Here is a 13250-nt window from a genome sequence, read left to right as displayed (position 1 = left end):
TTTATTGGCATTACATTTTACATGTCTTGCCAAAGCACAATTAGATCATGAGAGAAATAAAGACAGAAATTAAAAAACAAAAAAGTGTGAGTAAAATTGATAATGAAATACATAAATTAAACAAAATAACACATACACACATACAGTATATAACATATCACATATGCTGTATATCCTATTTCATTATGTATGTGACTGTATGTACATACATATACATGTACATACAGACACATACACACACATCAAATAAAAACAACAATAAAAACAAATAACAAAAGGTGATGGGAGTAAGAAGAAATATGGCAAGTTTTCTCTGTTGTGACATTTAGCAGTCTGCTCTGCACATTCTTTGTTTTTTTAAGGAAATTTTGGCCTTTTTTCAAACTTTTGGGAGAATTCTTCTCTAATATGCCTGCGATTTTGGCATTGTGATAAGAAATGTAGTTCTCAACAGCTCCCCCGTTACAACAACAGCGCAGCCTGTCTTCTCTATAACTGAAGTGGTTTCCTCAGCCAAAAATGATAAGAGAAGAAACCAAAGAGACAGAAAGAGCATATCAATACTGCAAAATGCATTGTTAATGCAATGCATCCGTTTTTGCAGTGAACTGACAATCAAATCAAAGTTTAAAATACATTTAAATTAAATTCAAATGACTATCATGGAGTGGGTAATGTTTCCACAGAGATGTCAGAATCGATATGATAAATGTATGAAGAATTATGATCATATGTTATAATTTAATGTAATACCATGGCCTGTTCACACAAAGATACAACCCTCTGTTATCAGCTTGCAGGTTCTTAAAACTTCTCACTGTCTATTTAGATTTTACAATCTGTATGTGAGCTATTTACCACAGCTGTGTCTCATAATACAAACCTGCAAATCACAACCACAACTGGAATGTAAATCCACACAGTGGAAAAAAAGGTCCACCAATTAGGATATGATGCCTTCAGAAACTATTGGAAATACCAACATTCTTAGTTGAACAAATATGAAGAATGGAGGTATCGTGGATTAGGTAATCAAAGCATTTCAAGTAGTAACACACCACACTATAAAAAATCATCCATAACAAGTAAAAGCCCTGCATTGGCCCTTTAAACCTGCACTTGAAAAAAATGTACAGAAGTTTTTGAAACCAACTGCACTTAAAGTTCCTAAAATCAATATACTTAAGAGCTAGAATGGGCCATGATTATTGATACATTAACACGTAAGCAGTACTTTAATGTTGTTGCATATTTGTATATACTTTTCAGTGGTGTAATCTATAACATATTGTCTGATATATATTTTATAAATTTATCATGTGTTTTGTTTGTAAAATCTTAAAGGAAAAGTTCACGCAGAAATGAAAATTGAGTCATTATCTACTCACCCTCAGGTCGATGGAAAGTCGGTTTCAGACTCCACAGTGTTGCAGCATTCTCCTAAACACCTGAAGTAGATGGGGACTTGTTTTAAAATACAAAACAAACAAACGAAAACATCAAATGGCTCGTCTGGCTACAGCTTGTCCGGCATAGTCAAAGCCTCTGGAAGCCCCTGCGATCCCAAATTCATTTGAAAAGATGTTATTTATGCCTTTGAAGCAGGGTCAAGCTCATGCAGCAGGGCGCTAATGGTTTAGGTTAGCAGATTAAGGACAGATTTCGTTTTTTAAAAAAGGTGTAAATTACGTTTTGAGCACCTTTCAACAACAAGGCTATTCAAAAGGCTTAACAAGATGTAAAAGAGATGCAGTGCAATGTAAAAAAAACAACAACACATAAATATGATTAAGAAGGATTAAAACAAAGTCAAATTGTAGAATATAAACAGATTAAACAGTAGAATGAAAATGAAAGTGCAAATAAGACTGTGCATTTAAATAAAAATAACATTTGCATCAAAATATACTTAAAGTGTAAATAGACAACTTTTCAAGACCCCTCCTTTCCTTCGCGGTGTAGAGTTTCCACTTCCACTGTCCACTGATTTTTCTTCAGCTATTACACCGTGCAATCAGTATTTGTTTCAAAATGGTAAGATGAAGCTAAAAAGTTGTCTGTTTCCAGTTTAAGGAACCGAAAGCAAATGTACTCAATTTGCAGAAAAGTAGATAATGTAGAAAGTAGAGTAGATAATGACTCATTGCTAATGTATTTGTATTTGTATTTCTACTTTTATCTTGTGTTTTATACTGAAACTGTTGTTTTAAACCTGCGTCTTGATTTTAGGATGCCACTTTACATCTGGCCAGGGACAACAGATGAAAACTAGCCTCTTGGCTAATTCTGGCATATTTACAGCAATGTTCATCAATATGCACTGTCCCTGACAAATAAAATGAATAAATAAATAAATAAAAACCTTTAAACATAGCTTTCTGTGTTTGAAAAAATGTCTTCCTCAAAACTACATAGTGCACCTTTAATGCAATAATGTGTACATCAATGTAGTATTGTAGCAGGTGGTAGGCCTAAATGTGGATTATTGTGGTTATGGTTATTTATATACATTTGTTATATATATTACTTTGAAGAAGAAGAAGAAGAAGAGGAAGAGGAAGAGGAAGAGGAAGAAGAAGAAGACGCTTTATTAAGCTCCCTTGGGGGAAATTTGCATGCTTAATACTGATGTTAAGTGAAAGTATCTCAAAACTACTTCAATAAAAGTATAAACTGTTAACAGATAAAAACATCAGCCAGCGAAGAATTAACTTTGCAACAGGTCTCCCGCGGAGTCTCCGAGCAGCCCGTGAAGGCATCACGAGAGCAGCCCTGCTCCGCTCGGCGGTACCGGAGAACCAACAGCAGCTCCCCCTGAGAAAAGTGAAAGCCAACGCCCCACTGTCAGCTCCTCAGCTCCTCCTTCCCTCCTCCAGAGAGAAGTTGAGTTTCTTCAGAGCAACGGTGGTCGTGACGGAGCTCCTCTAGGTTACATTTTTACCGAGACTTCTCATCGGAGACGGTTGATTCATCCGACAAACAAACTTGTAGCTAGCTTGAGCGGGAGCGGCAGTCAACACCCGGACTTCTTTATAAAACTGAAGACAAGTTTGTTTGTTCAAACGCTGGTCGTCGGCTGCTCATACAAGCTACTGTCGGTGATAATAAGTTAGTTGTTACAGGATGGCTGATACAACCGCGGCCAGCTCCGGTGCTAGCTGCCTGGAGAAGCTGAAAAGTTACGTGAGGACCCCGAAAGGTTTCATCCTCGCAGCAGAAATAGTAAGTTCACTGACCAGGCAGCTGACATGTAACTCTCAGCTTCTGTGCAGCTCCCTGCCACTCATGCTTACAAAAAACTGTTTATAATGTGTTGTGCGCAAGTAGCCTGCAAACTAATCAATATTTCATACATTGTAAAGTGGGTTAATGTGGCCTTCGTGATTGCTATTGATTTTGTCCACTTATAAGAGCAGAGTTATCTCAGTCTAATGCTTTTAAGCAGCATGTCTTGTTTAATTTCTGTCACTAATATTCTCTGTTTCCTTCTGGAAAGCTGTTTTGTCTCAGGTCTTAGTCAGGGAATGACAGGCATGTGGTCTGGGCGATCATGAACAGAGGTTAAGGGTTTCCACCTGTCACTTGTGCTCCACTGTTTTCTCATTTGGCACCAAGGAGCCAAATGCTGAGCGTTAGTGGCAGATGAGAGGTCACATGGGTTAACTCGACCCAGTGACTGTTGTCAGGCTTCTCCCTTCCTTCTTATTATACCACAGACAGGCAGATAAGGAGTGTCTTATAATATGGTGAAGAGAAAATGCAGCACATGATACATTTCTGAGGTTTTTCACCTTATGTTTTTGCACATCCAGCTCGAGTTAACACAGCTACTAAGTCACAAATAGAAACATCAGAGTGACACACCAATGTGAGCGTTAGGTTTGTAGTTTTAAGTTTCCCACTTCCTGGCAGACTATAACCACTTCCTGTTTGGGAAGGCCTTTTTTTATTTACACTGTCCTTGAACACCCCTGTGCACATGATTGCCTTTGTTTGCATTTCACAGTGGTGTGTTCATTTAACACATGACTTACTTTGAGCTGAAATTCTTTACTTAAAGGGAAATTATGGTATTTTTAAACCTGGGTTTTGTATTTACATGTTCTGGTGTGTTATCGGTTCATATCAGGGACATCATAGAGGGCACAGAACACCTAAGGCCTTCTGAATAGAAAAGTCTTTAACACGAGATGGCGGTGGTATGACACACATCCCGCCCTGTTTTAAGCCCATATTTTGGGACAAAGTCACTGATGGCTGCTGAGGGGCAAGACTTGCCTATAAGGTCTTAGTTCATACTTAGCAAAAGTTTTGGTCCAGGTGATCAGCTTAGCTGGCAACCGCAACATGGCTGCAACGTAATCCTTCGGGGCAACTCAGACTGTCAAAGTTACGATACTTTTTTGATACCAATTTTCTGAAAACAAAATATTACGTTACACATACATGCGTTGAGCCCTTTCTCTGCGTAACCTAGTGTGTTTCCTGCTTCCTTCGAGACCGTTAGTCACCAGCACTATTAGATCTTGGCACAGCAAGCGTGCTGCATTTTCCGTAATGTCAGAAAATTAGAATAACAACTTCAGCCTGTCAGTAGACAAAACAAGCACTTTTAGTGGGTGTAACACCGACAGTCAGAGTTGCCCCGAGGGATTTAATGGCAGCCATGTCGCAACTGTCAGCTGAAGCAATCTACAGGACCCATTCTGAAACTTTTGATAATATCAATCATATACACACAAAAAAAACTGAATTCCCCTTTAAGCTCTGCAATTCAAAAAAACGTTCATCAGGTTTTAACTTGGCACATGCATTGGAATATTATCACGTATCTAACAGTTGCTTGCAAAGTCCTGAAATCGTAATCGTACTACTGTGTTATTACTCTCCAAGTTTTTCTAAAACTGTAGAAAGCTCTTTCTATAGCTGATAAAACGGTTCCCCTCAGAACTCAACAGGCTCATTATAGAGCAGGCTGTCAGATGTTGGTGGTCAGAGGTCCACCCACTGTTAAGTCTTTTTTTCCTTTTCAGAGGTAATGGAAATTCCAGCCTGTGTGTGAAGTTTAGTCCAGGGGACAAAGAATGCGTGAATTGCTTAGCACACACATCTCTCTGGTGTGTGCCATTTGGGGATAGCCTCAAGCCTCAATGGATACACTCGGTAGTTCGTTGTTTCCTCTCCCACTCACGTCTTTACCGGAGCCTGCTAATCTGTAAAGGAAGTCATCTCTGACGGTGGATGTCTGAAATAGTTTACAGTACAGGCAGGGAGGGAGAGGGGTGTGGGAGTGAAACAGGAAGACAAATGCTATTACTGCTTATTATGTTTAATCTAATGGGAAATTGGGTATTTAACCTCAGCAGTCAGGATTACTGAGGTTTAAATCTTCCAGATGATAAACCAAAAGTCTACAGGATTGGATTATGGCTTACTGTTGTTTGTTGATTGATCTGTGGAGTTCTTTATGCTTGGACTACACTGCATTTTTTAGTCTAATTGATACTGCGCTATTTTATTTGAGGTCACTTTATTTTTTATTTCATTTTAATTAGCTGGTTAGCTCAGTTAGCTGTGTAGCTAGTGGCTATAAGATGAGTTGAGTATGCACGGACTGGGAGCTGGGAGTGTTTGCACTGCTTGCGCAGGAGACTTGGGCTGGCGGGGCTAGCTGGTTAGCATGCTAACTTTAGTAGATATCTTGTCACACAATAGATAACGTCAAAAGTAATATTTCTTTCTTCACATTCTTACTTTACAAAGTAGTCCAGGCCAAGACAGCAGCATAACATTTAAAAGAGACAAGTAACAGACAGCAAATTACATCAAGACAGTGAATTTTCCGGTGTTCAGCAGTAGGACATGTGCATTCAACTGTAAAATAGTCCATGATCCTATATTTATAATACTTATCAAATAATCAAGTTAAAGGCGTCTCTGCTACTCACACCAAGATAAAGGAGCAAAAACTTTCCCCAAAGACAGTTGTGCCGTTTCTAGGAATGACTCACACAATTTGTCCACAAACCAAAGGTTGCAGCTGCTGGTAGCTTTAGGTGTTGTTGTTATGTTGATATGGGCCCCAGGATGATTAGCAACCACGTTAAAGCAATGAAAACAGAGAGTTGTTTTGGCTGAACAGATGCTTTATTATGACTTCACAAAATATCATGTCATCACATACAGGAAACTTAATAAAAACTTAAAATATATCTATTTCCAATAACAGTAATACAATAAAACCGGTATAACGCTGCAACCCTACACATAAATACATGTTCCTTTTTGAGCTGACTTCACTCACTGCCAAATTACACCTACAAGTTTTTCCTTTTTTCTGGCTGTCAGGGACATGACAATACTTGAAGCTGCAGTACAACTTACAGTTCACAGACACACACCCATTTAGTGCACATTTCTGTTTGTCTTTGGGCACAGTTAAGCCAGTAGCGATAAGTCAGGATGAGTCATGCAGCGAGCTGATCTTTCACCCTGCTTTGAATTGTATGAATATGAAGTGGTCACGTATTTGTATAACTGGAAAGCAATCTTTTCAGATAAGGGAGGAGAACGAAAGTAGAAAATGACTAGATGATTGGAAAGAAAGAAGAGTGATGAAATGAAACTGAACTTTCCATTTGCTCCTCAACACACATGGTAATGCGTTTTAGTGAGTCACAACTACTATTAAGAACCAGCCCAAAATGTGCAGGACTTCCCTAGCAACTGTTGCTGTTTTGTGTGTCACTGTACCACGGGCGGGCTCTTGGCTCTCATGTTGCTGCTGACTATAATTAGCCGAGCGTTCACGACAATTTCCCTCCAGTCAGTTTTAAAGAGCAGCTCATTATAAGGATGTGAAAAGATCCTAGCAGGGATTTTAAAAGCTGACCCATGCAAACAGATCCGCCGCTGTGTGGAAAACATAAAGGTGTCAACATCTCACAGCTTTTCTTGTTCTGAGGGACTCTTGTGCTGTGGGTGTTGCTCTGTGCGACGGCCTCCTCAGTAGCCGCTGCCCTCAGAGCAGCCGACTCTGACCTGAATAGAGCCTCTGTTGTGTAGGACTGTGGCCTCAGCCAGCCCGCTACTCTACAGAGGCAGCCTGTGCCAGTCTCGAGAACACATGAACTACTGATGCATCTGGCTGACTAGCTGACTGGCTGCGTGTTTACGTAACGGTTTGCGGGCTGAGGGGAGGAGAAGCAGTAGTGACAGATGTAGGGCTGGTGTAGCCTCAGTTACATCATGTGTGTATGTATCATATAGGCTGCTGTGATTTGACACTCGCCACCAAGTGGTCTGTGTCTGAGAATAAAACATTGCAATGTCCAAGATGAGCTTGTTGAAAATAAACATCAGAGTAAGAGTCTAAAGGGAAACACTGGCACTGAAACGTGTATTTGAAAACGTATAAGCACTGAAATGTATTACTTTTTTCAGTGCCTATGCAACTGTGTTTGAAGTTGTGTTTGAATGCCAATGTTTCTTCTTTCTGTTCAGCTTTGTTCACAATCCCAAATATTATTTTCAATGCCAGAATATAAAGTCACTGTTCTAGCCCCATATAAACTGTAAATCTCTTTCATTAAAGGTGCAGTGTGCAGTTTTTCTTAAACAAAAAGTTGTCTTTACATTTAGTGTCTTTTTTGCCAAACACATTGTGTGTCCTTGAGGTCCAACTCAGTTGTTACTATTTTGAACACATAAAACGATTGTAAAGCTGCATTGTTTACATCCATGTTCGCTTGCCGTTTTCTTCCCTGCATTTGTTGCCATATCAGTATGCTTCCTTACACGTTACCCCACCAATTATTGATTAGTGCAGTTGCATGAAAACAATTGGCAAGGGAGTGAATCTCATCAGGCTGTTCCCTTGTGTGCGTGCTTGTTACAAAGACAACAGGGATTCGCATGACTAGAACTAGTAGTTAACTCCACAGAGTACCTTTAAAATAACACCTATAACAAATACGAATGACTGCTTTTAATCTCTCTTTATATTTTTTCTACTTTCTGTTTATTGTTATTAGGGCTGTCATGATATTGATGATTTCAGCTCAGTGGATCATATGTAACTACAGACAATTTTAAAGATAGGATAATATGATTATATGTAATGTAAGTGATCATATGCACAACTTTATTAAAGCTGCAACAATTAGTAGATTCATTAGGAGTATTTGGTTGGCAGAAAAATTAATTGGCACCTAATCGTTTTTCAAGCAAATATATACCAAACATTAAATTGTTCCAGCTTCTCAAATGTGAAATGAGTTGATTTGTCTTGTTGTACACATTGTCGTGAATAATGAATATTTCAAATTGAATATTTTGGGATTCTGGATTGTTGTTTGGATAAAAAAAATTATATCTGATGGCGTCATATTGACCTGTAGGAAATTAAGTGGATATTTATTTTCAGATGTTATATAGACAAAACCTTAAAGTTTGTTGGCACAGTGTGAAGGTGGCCATGCAATCTTTCCACTCCACTCTATCAAATCTTAAAATATTTAAATGTACTAATATGCAGATGTGCAGGGTCATCTGTGTCGTAGAAAAGGACAATCAAATTAATGCCATTGTAGTGTTTTCAAGTACATTACATTGTCAGGCTTTATAAGACTGAAGGACTATTTGAAATGTCCACTCCTTCACAGCTGTAACATGTTGTGTGAATTCATCAACCCACACAGTTTCACAGCAGCAACAATAGCAGTATTGAAAAAAAAGGGTGATACTGGTTCAAGGCCGTAGGCAGCCTAAGTTTATGATTTCTCCACATTGGCAGCATTTCAGTGGAATGGACTGAGAAGAATGCACGCTGACTTTTTTCCCTCATATGGAAAAATATGATCTTGATTGAACAAACACGTGCTGAAAATCTGAGAAGAGAGCAGCATGTGATGGACACACTAACTGAGGGTTTTATTAGACAGCATGCATTGTTGTCTCCCCCTAACAGTATTTTTGCCTAGAAAATATATTTGTTTTGTTCTTCTGTTGATGTTGAATTGTGAAGTGGAGTAAATGAAACAATGACAGCTTTGTAGGAGTGATTTACTGTCTGGCTGGCCTCGCCTATTGAGTGGACACAGATCTTATTCTGTTACTGAGAACTGGGATGACAAGTCCTTTATCAGTGGAATTTCAGCTGTTTCATGAAATCATACAAACCTCACCCAAATGGGAGGAATTTAGGCAGCATCTTCTAGTTTTATGGTGTAACACTCCTCTCCTCACGTCAAATGATTAATCTGTCTGTCAATCTTAGCTCATCAGTTTCATCATCATCATCTGCTACGCTGCGTCCCATTATGGAGGCTACTCCGCTGTGGCCATCTGCGAGATGGTCTTCGCCATGGTCTTCTTCGGGATCTTCATGATGGATCTGGACAAGCAGATCCAAGTGGTCAACTGGGTCTGGAGCGTGAGTCCACGCCTCTTACAGCAAGCATTCACACACGCACAGTGACAAACACACACGTGCAGAGTAGCATAATGCTTCATCTTATGCTTCCCTCTTTTGTGCAGGATCTTTTCCGTGCTGGTATTGGTGCTGTCCTTTACATCATCACTTCTCTGATCTGTGTGATCGGAGGCAGCGGGGACGGTGCTCGTATCGCAGGCGGGGTCAGTGCTTGCAGCCATAAACTGGATACCAAAAGTGTTTATATGTTTGTAAATGTTTTGTTGCTTATTTTGACAACCATCAACCAGCATCTATGACTCAGTTATATTGCAGGTGTTGAAACCCCGAGGTGGTTTTATCACATTTGATGTGTTCGACACATTTTGAGTAAAGGCTGTCAGTCAGTGTTGAGTAATGTCAACTCAAATCATGTTTCATGCTTCCTTCCTGTTTAGGTAATTTGCAGACTGCAAGGTTTTGCCATTATTCTCTGACTCAAACACATTTCTTAGAACTCAGACAAAAACCTGCAAGTTAACACAGAATCCACAGGTTATTTGGTTTAAGCAGTTCAATGACATGTCTTCACATTTTTGTGAGCTGTCCCAACCTTGTTTTCAAACAGGTTTGATTTTATCAGTATAAGAAAAGTATGCACTTGTAGGGGAAGCACCTTGGAGATAAGTCTGAGATTAAAACGAACGACATTCATTTACATCAACGGGAGGTGTGGAGGGAGGCAGTGGAACCACACACACAACTACAGTACCAAATTGATCAGTCAGCCACTAATTATAGGCTATTATTCAAGTAATAGCATGCTTCATTGGAAATAAAATGGTGGTGGTGGAAAGACAAAACACATACAAGCTACTGTAACTGGAAGAGAGTGAATGACTGATGTTGACACAGCCGCTGTCTTACTACAATACTGATGTTAAGTCAGTAACTAAATATCATTACAGTGAAGCCTTTCGTGGGATGCAAAAAAAATGTTGCCTCACATCCTGCTTAGCTTGCACACTGCACTTAAAGGAACCAACTCCAATTGCCCAATAGCAGGACAAGTGGAATAATCTCGTCTGAGAACGGTTATGTAGGTTGTGTGCCTACAAGTCAAGATGACAGAAGTCTGGTACTAAAACTGTCTTCTGGTGTGAGGGACACAACAATTCTGAGGCACTGAAAGTCTTGCAGTCTGCACTTGGCTTTAATTGTGTAACAGAGAATATGAGATATATGTATTGCAAAATAGATTACAGTATTTTCAAGCATTTCTGTTGCTTTGTCTTGCATTAACAAAACGTTGATGCATTTTATGTGACCAATGATTATTATTGTGATTCTGATCCTGAGCTGTCGTTTCTTAGGTATTTGGTTTGATCGCTGGTCTGCTGTTTGCCTATGACACCTACACCATCTTCCTGCAAGTAAAGAGCACCAGGCAGCACACAGCAGCTTCCACTGGTGAGAGCAGCATATATTCTCTGTCATGACATACTGACAACAATCCTTGTTTCGTATATACAGCAAGTTTTCTTCTTGTTTACAGATGACAGAGTTTAAACACTCCCAAGACACGTGTGCCTCTGTCAAGATGGCAGCAGGAGAACAAAGATGATTTTGTGCAGAAGTTAACGTAAGAGTGGATCAGAGAGGATGATGGACAGTAAAATGAACAGGTCACAGTTTAATCAATGCCACTGTATGGTGTGAACAGATGAGAGATTTGCTTAAGAAGAGGGTGACGTAGTAGCCTGCATGTCAGACAAAATCGTGTCTACTACATGAGGAATTCCCCCTCACAAAGATTTACTCCAGCCTCAATGTACCACTGATTCAAAAGGGAAAACTGTAAATAACAGGCAATGGTTGATAGCAGCAAGCCGCTTGTCTAATACACGTGTCTACTGTTGACGGACTGCTGTAGTAAGTAGTAACTGTAAGTTGTAACTGTGTCATTTGAACTTTAGAAGTACACAATGAACAGGTGCTTTAGAAATTGTCTAACATAATTATTCATTTCTTTAGTGTGTTTTCTGTATACTCAGTGAGGTTTCTCAGCTGGTCACACATTTTCTTCTTTGTTATTTAAATGTTGCTCTTTAGAGTGCTCCCCGTGTGTCACAGTGCCTTAAAGCAGCTACAAAGAGTTTTTAACTGGTTAGGAAACAGTTTAAATTTAAAACGGATGGCCTTCATAAGTAAATGAGATCATCAGCGAGAAGATTGGCTATTTCTGTTCAGTTAATCTTAATGCCTGTCCCCGTAAAAAAACACTATCAGCTATATATCTGTATCGGTGAAATTATAGCCGATAAATATCAAGGGTAAAACAAAGCCAAGGACTTAACAAGCATCTGAGCCTTTCTTACCCTCGGCTGGCATTGACAACAGGTTATGAACTTTTTAAAATACAAAAATGTAAAATTATTGTTTAATTTATCTTGTGATGAGAAGCAGGTAAATTTTCTGTTAGCAGTATTGGCTGAAAAAATCTATAGCATGCATCTCTAACGTTTACATTTTCACGGGCAAGCTTTGCAGTGCGTTAGCAACTTAAAAGGAAGCATGAGAAGGGTTTTTGTTTTAGAGAAATATATTTTCCATTATATTTTCTTTTTATGCCTGATCCTAGGGCAGAGTCAACAAAGACACAAAGACAAGAATTGACTGTGGATTAATAAAAAGCTTAAAGGGACAGCGATAGAGCGGGGACATAGACACGAGTCAGTAATTAAACAGACGAGAAAATCGTGGGATTTGAAAGGATTCAAGGACAATCCTGAATCCTGAACAAGTTTTCCTCCTAATATGTATACTTTATTATTGTGAGACATGGAGCAAAATCAACGTCACAGCACACTGCTTTTATTCTGCCTCAGTGACATTGACACGCAACTTGTTTAGTTTAGACTACAGTGTGAATAGTTAAGTTAATTCTCTCACTTGGCTGGTCCGTTTTATCTTGTTTAATATCCGTTGTCACAACAGTGTGCACCAGTGACAACATAACCACGTATCCGACAAAATCCACACAAAATGAAAGTTCCTTGTAGTCGCTTCAAAGTCTCTTTCAAATTAACCAGTGTCTTCATCTTACTCATCTTTTATTTCTGGATATAAACATTTGAAGTGGCCTACCGTTACTGATGAGAAATATTTTGGCTGTTTTTGTACTAGACAGATTTTAGTTTGGGTCAATAGAAGCTGTAGACGTCCATTAACCATCAACCACATGTTCATCATTTCAATTACAGTGTCATCCTCCAGTTTCACTTATCTACTTTGATTCTTGCTCAGGTTGTTTTTTTTTTTGTTTTTGTTTTTACATTTGTAACACATTTTAAAAGTGCAAAATATTGTTCTGTTGACATTTTATACCGACCAGTAGTTCAGTCCAGTGTTTTGTTTTGTTTTTTTGATGAGACAGGTGAATTTCTCCACAAAAATCACGTAGTTAGAATTTTACTACATGAATATCACAATTTTGAAGCAGTTTTCTGTACCCTCTGGTGGTTATTTGACCAAGTAAAACATCACCTTCTTGTAATTTGTTTAACATGCTTTACCCTTGCTTTGGGAAATAAAAGCCATTGTTAAAACAAAGAAAATCTGTTTTTGTAGCCTGTATTGATTACTCTTGTTGCCTGATATATTTGAACTTTAACTTGCCTTCAATCAGATTGCCACTAGATGGAAGCATACTACCATTTACAGTGTATCTGAAATGAAATGTTTAATCAAAGGGCTCCTGTCCCGTCAGCTTGGGGTTCAAGTTGTTAAGAGTTAACATTGCAAAAGTAACAGCTTTGGTGATGTTTGCTCTAGTCTC

At 38.9% G+C, this 13250-nt stretch overlaps 1 protein-coding gene across 1 annotated transcript; it reads left to right on the top strand.

Moving 5' to 3' along the window:
* The first annotated feature begins 2874 nt into the window (after positions 1-2874).
* plp2b (proteolipid protein 2b) lies at positions 2875-13029 on the top strand. The gene is made up of 5 exons (XM_073470789.1): positions 2875-3222; positions 9278-9433; positions 9538-9636; positions 10786-10882; positions 10968-13029. The coding sequence occupies exons 1-5, from the start codon at positions 3124-3126 to the stop codon at positions 10979-10981; spliced, it is 465 nt and encodes a 154-aa protein (XP_073326890.1). The 5' UTR covers positions 2875-3123; the 3' UTR covers positions 10982-13029.
* The last annotated feature ends 221 nt before the right edge of the window (positions 13030-13250 follow it).

The sequence above is a fragment of the Pagrus major genome, chromosome 7, assembly GCF_040436345.1.
Source record: "Pagrus major chromosome 7, Pma_NU_1.0".
Lineage (NCBI taxonomy): Eukaryota > Metazoa > Chordata > Actinopteri > Spariformes > Sparidae > Pagrus > Pagrus major.
This window is presented reverse-complemented; position numbering and strand designations above follow the sequence as displayed.

Bases quoted from the DNA above. Each gene is read 5' to 3' on its own strand.
- plp2b (XM_073470789.1), top strand. From the start codon at position 3,124: ATGGCTGATACAACCGCGGCCAGCTCCGGTGCTAGCTGCCTGGAGAAG. The intron at 3,223-9,277 runs GTAAGTTCACTG...TGTCAATCTTAG, and splicing joins TCATCCTCGCAGCAGAAATA to CTCATCAGTTTCATCATCAT. The intron at 9,434-9,537 runs GTGAGTCCACGC...TCTTTTGTGCAG, and splicing joins TGGTCAACTGGGTCTGGAGC to GATCTTTTCCGTGCTGGTAT.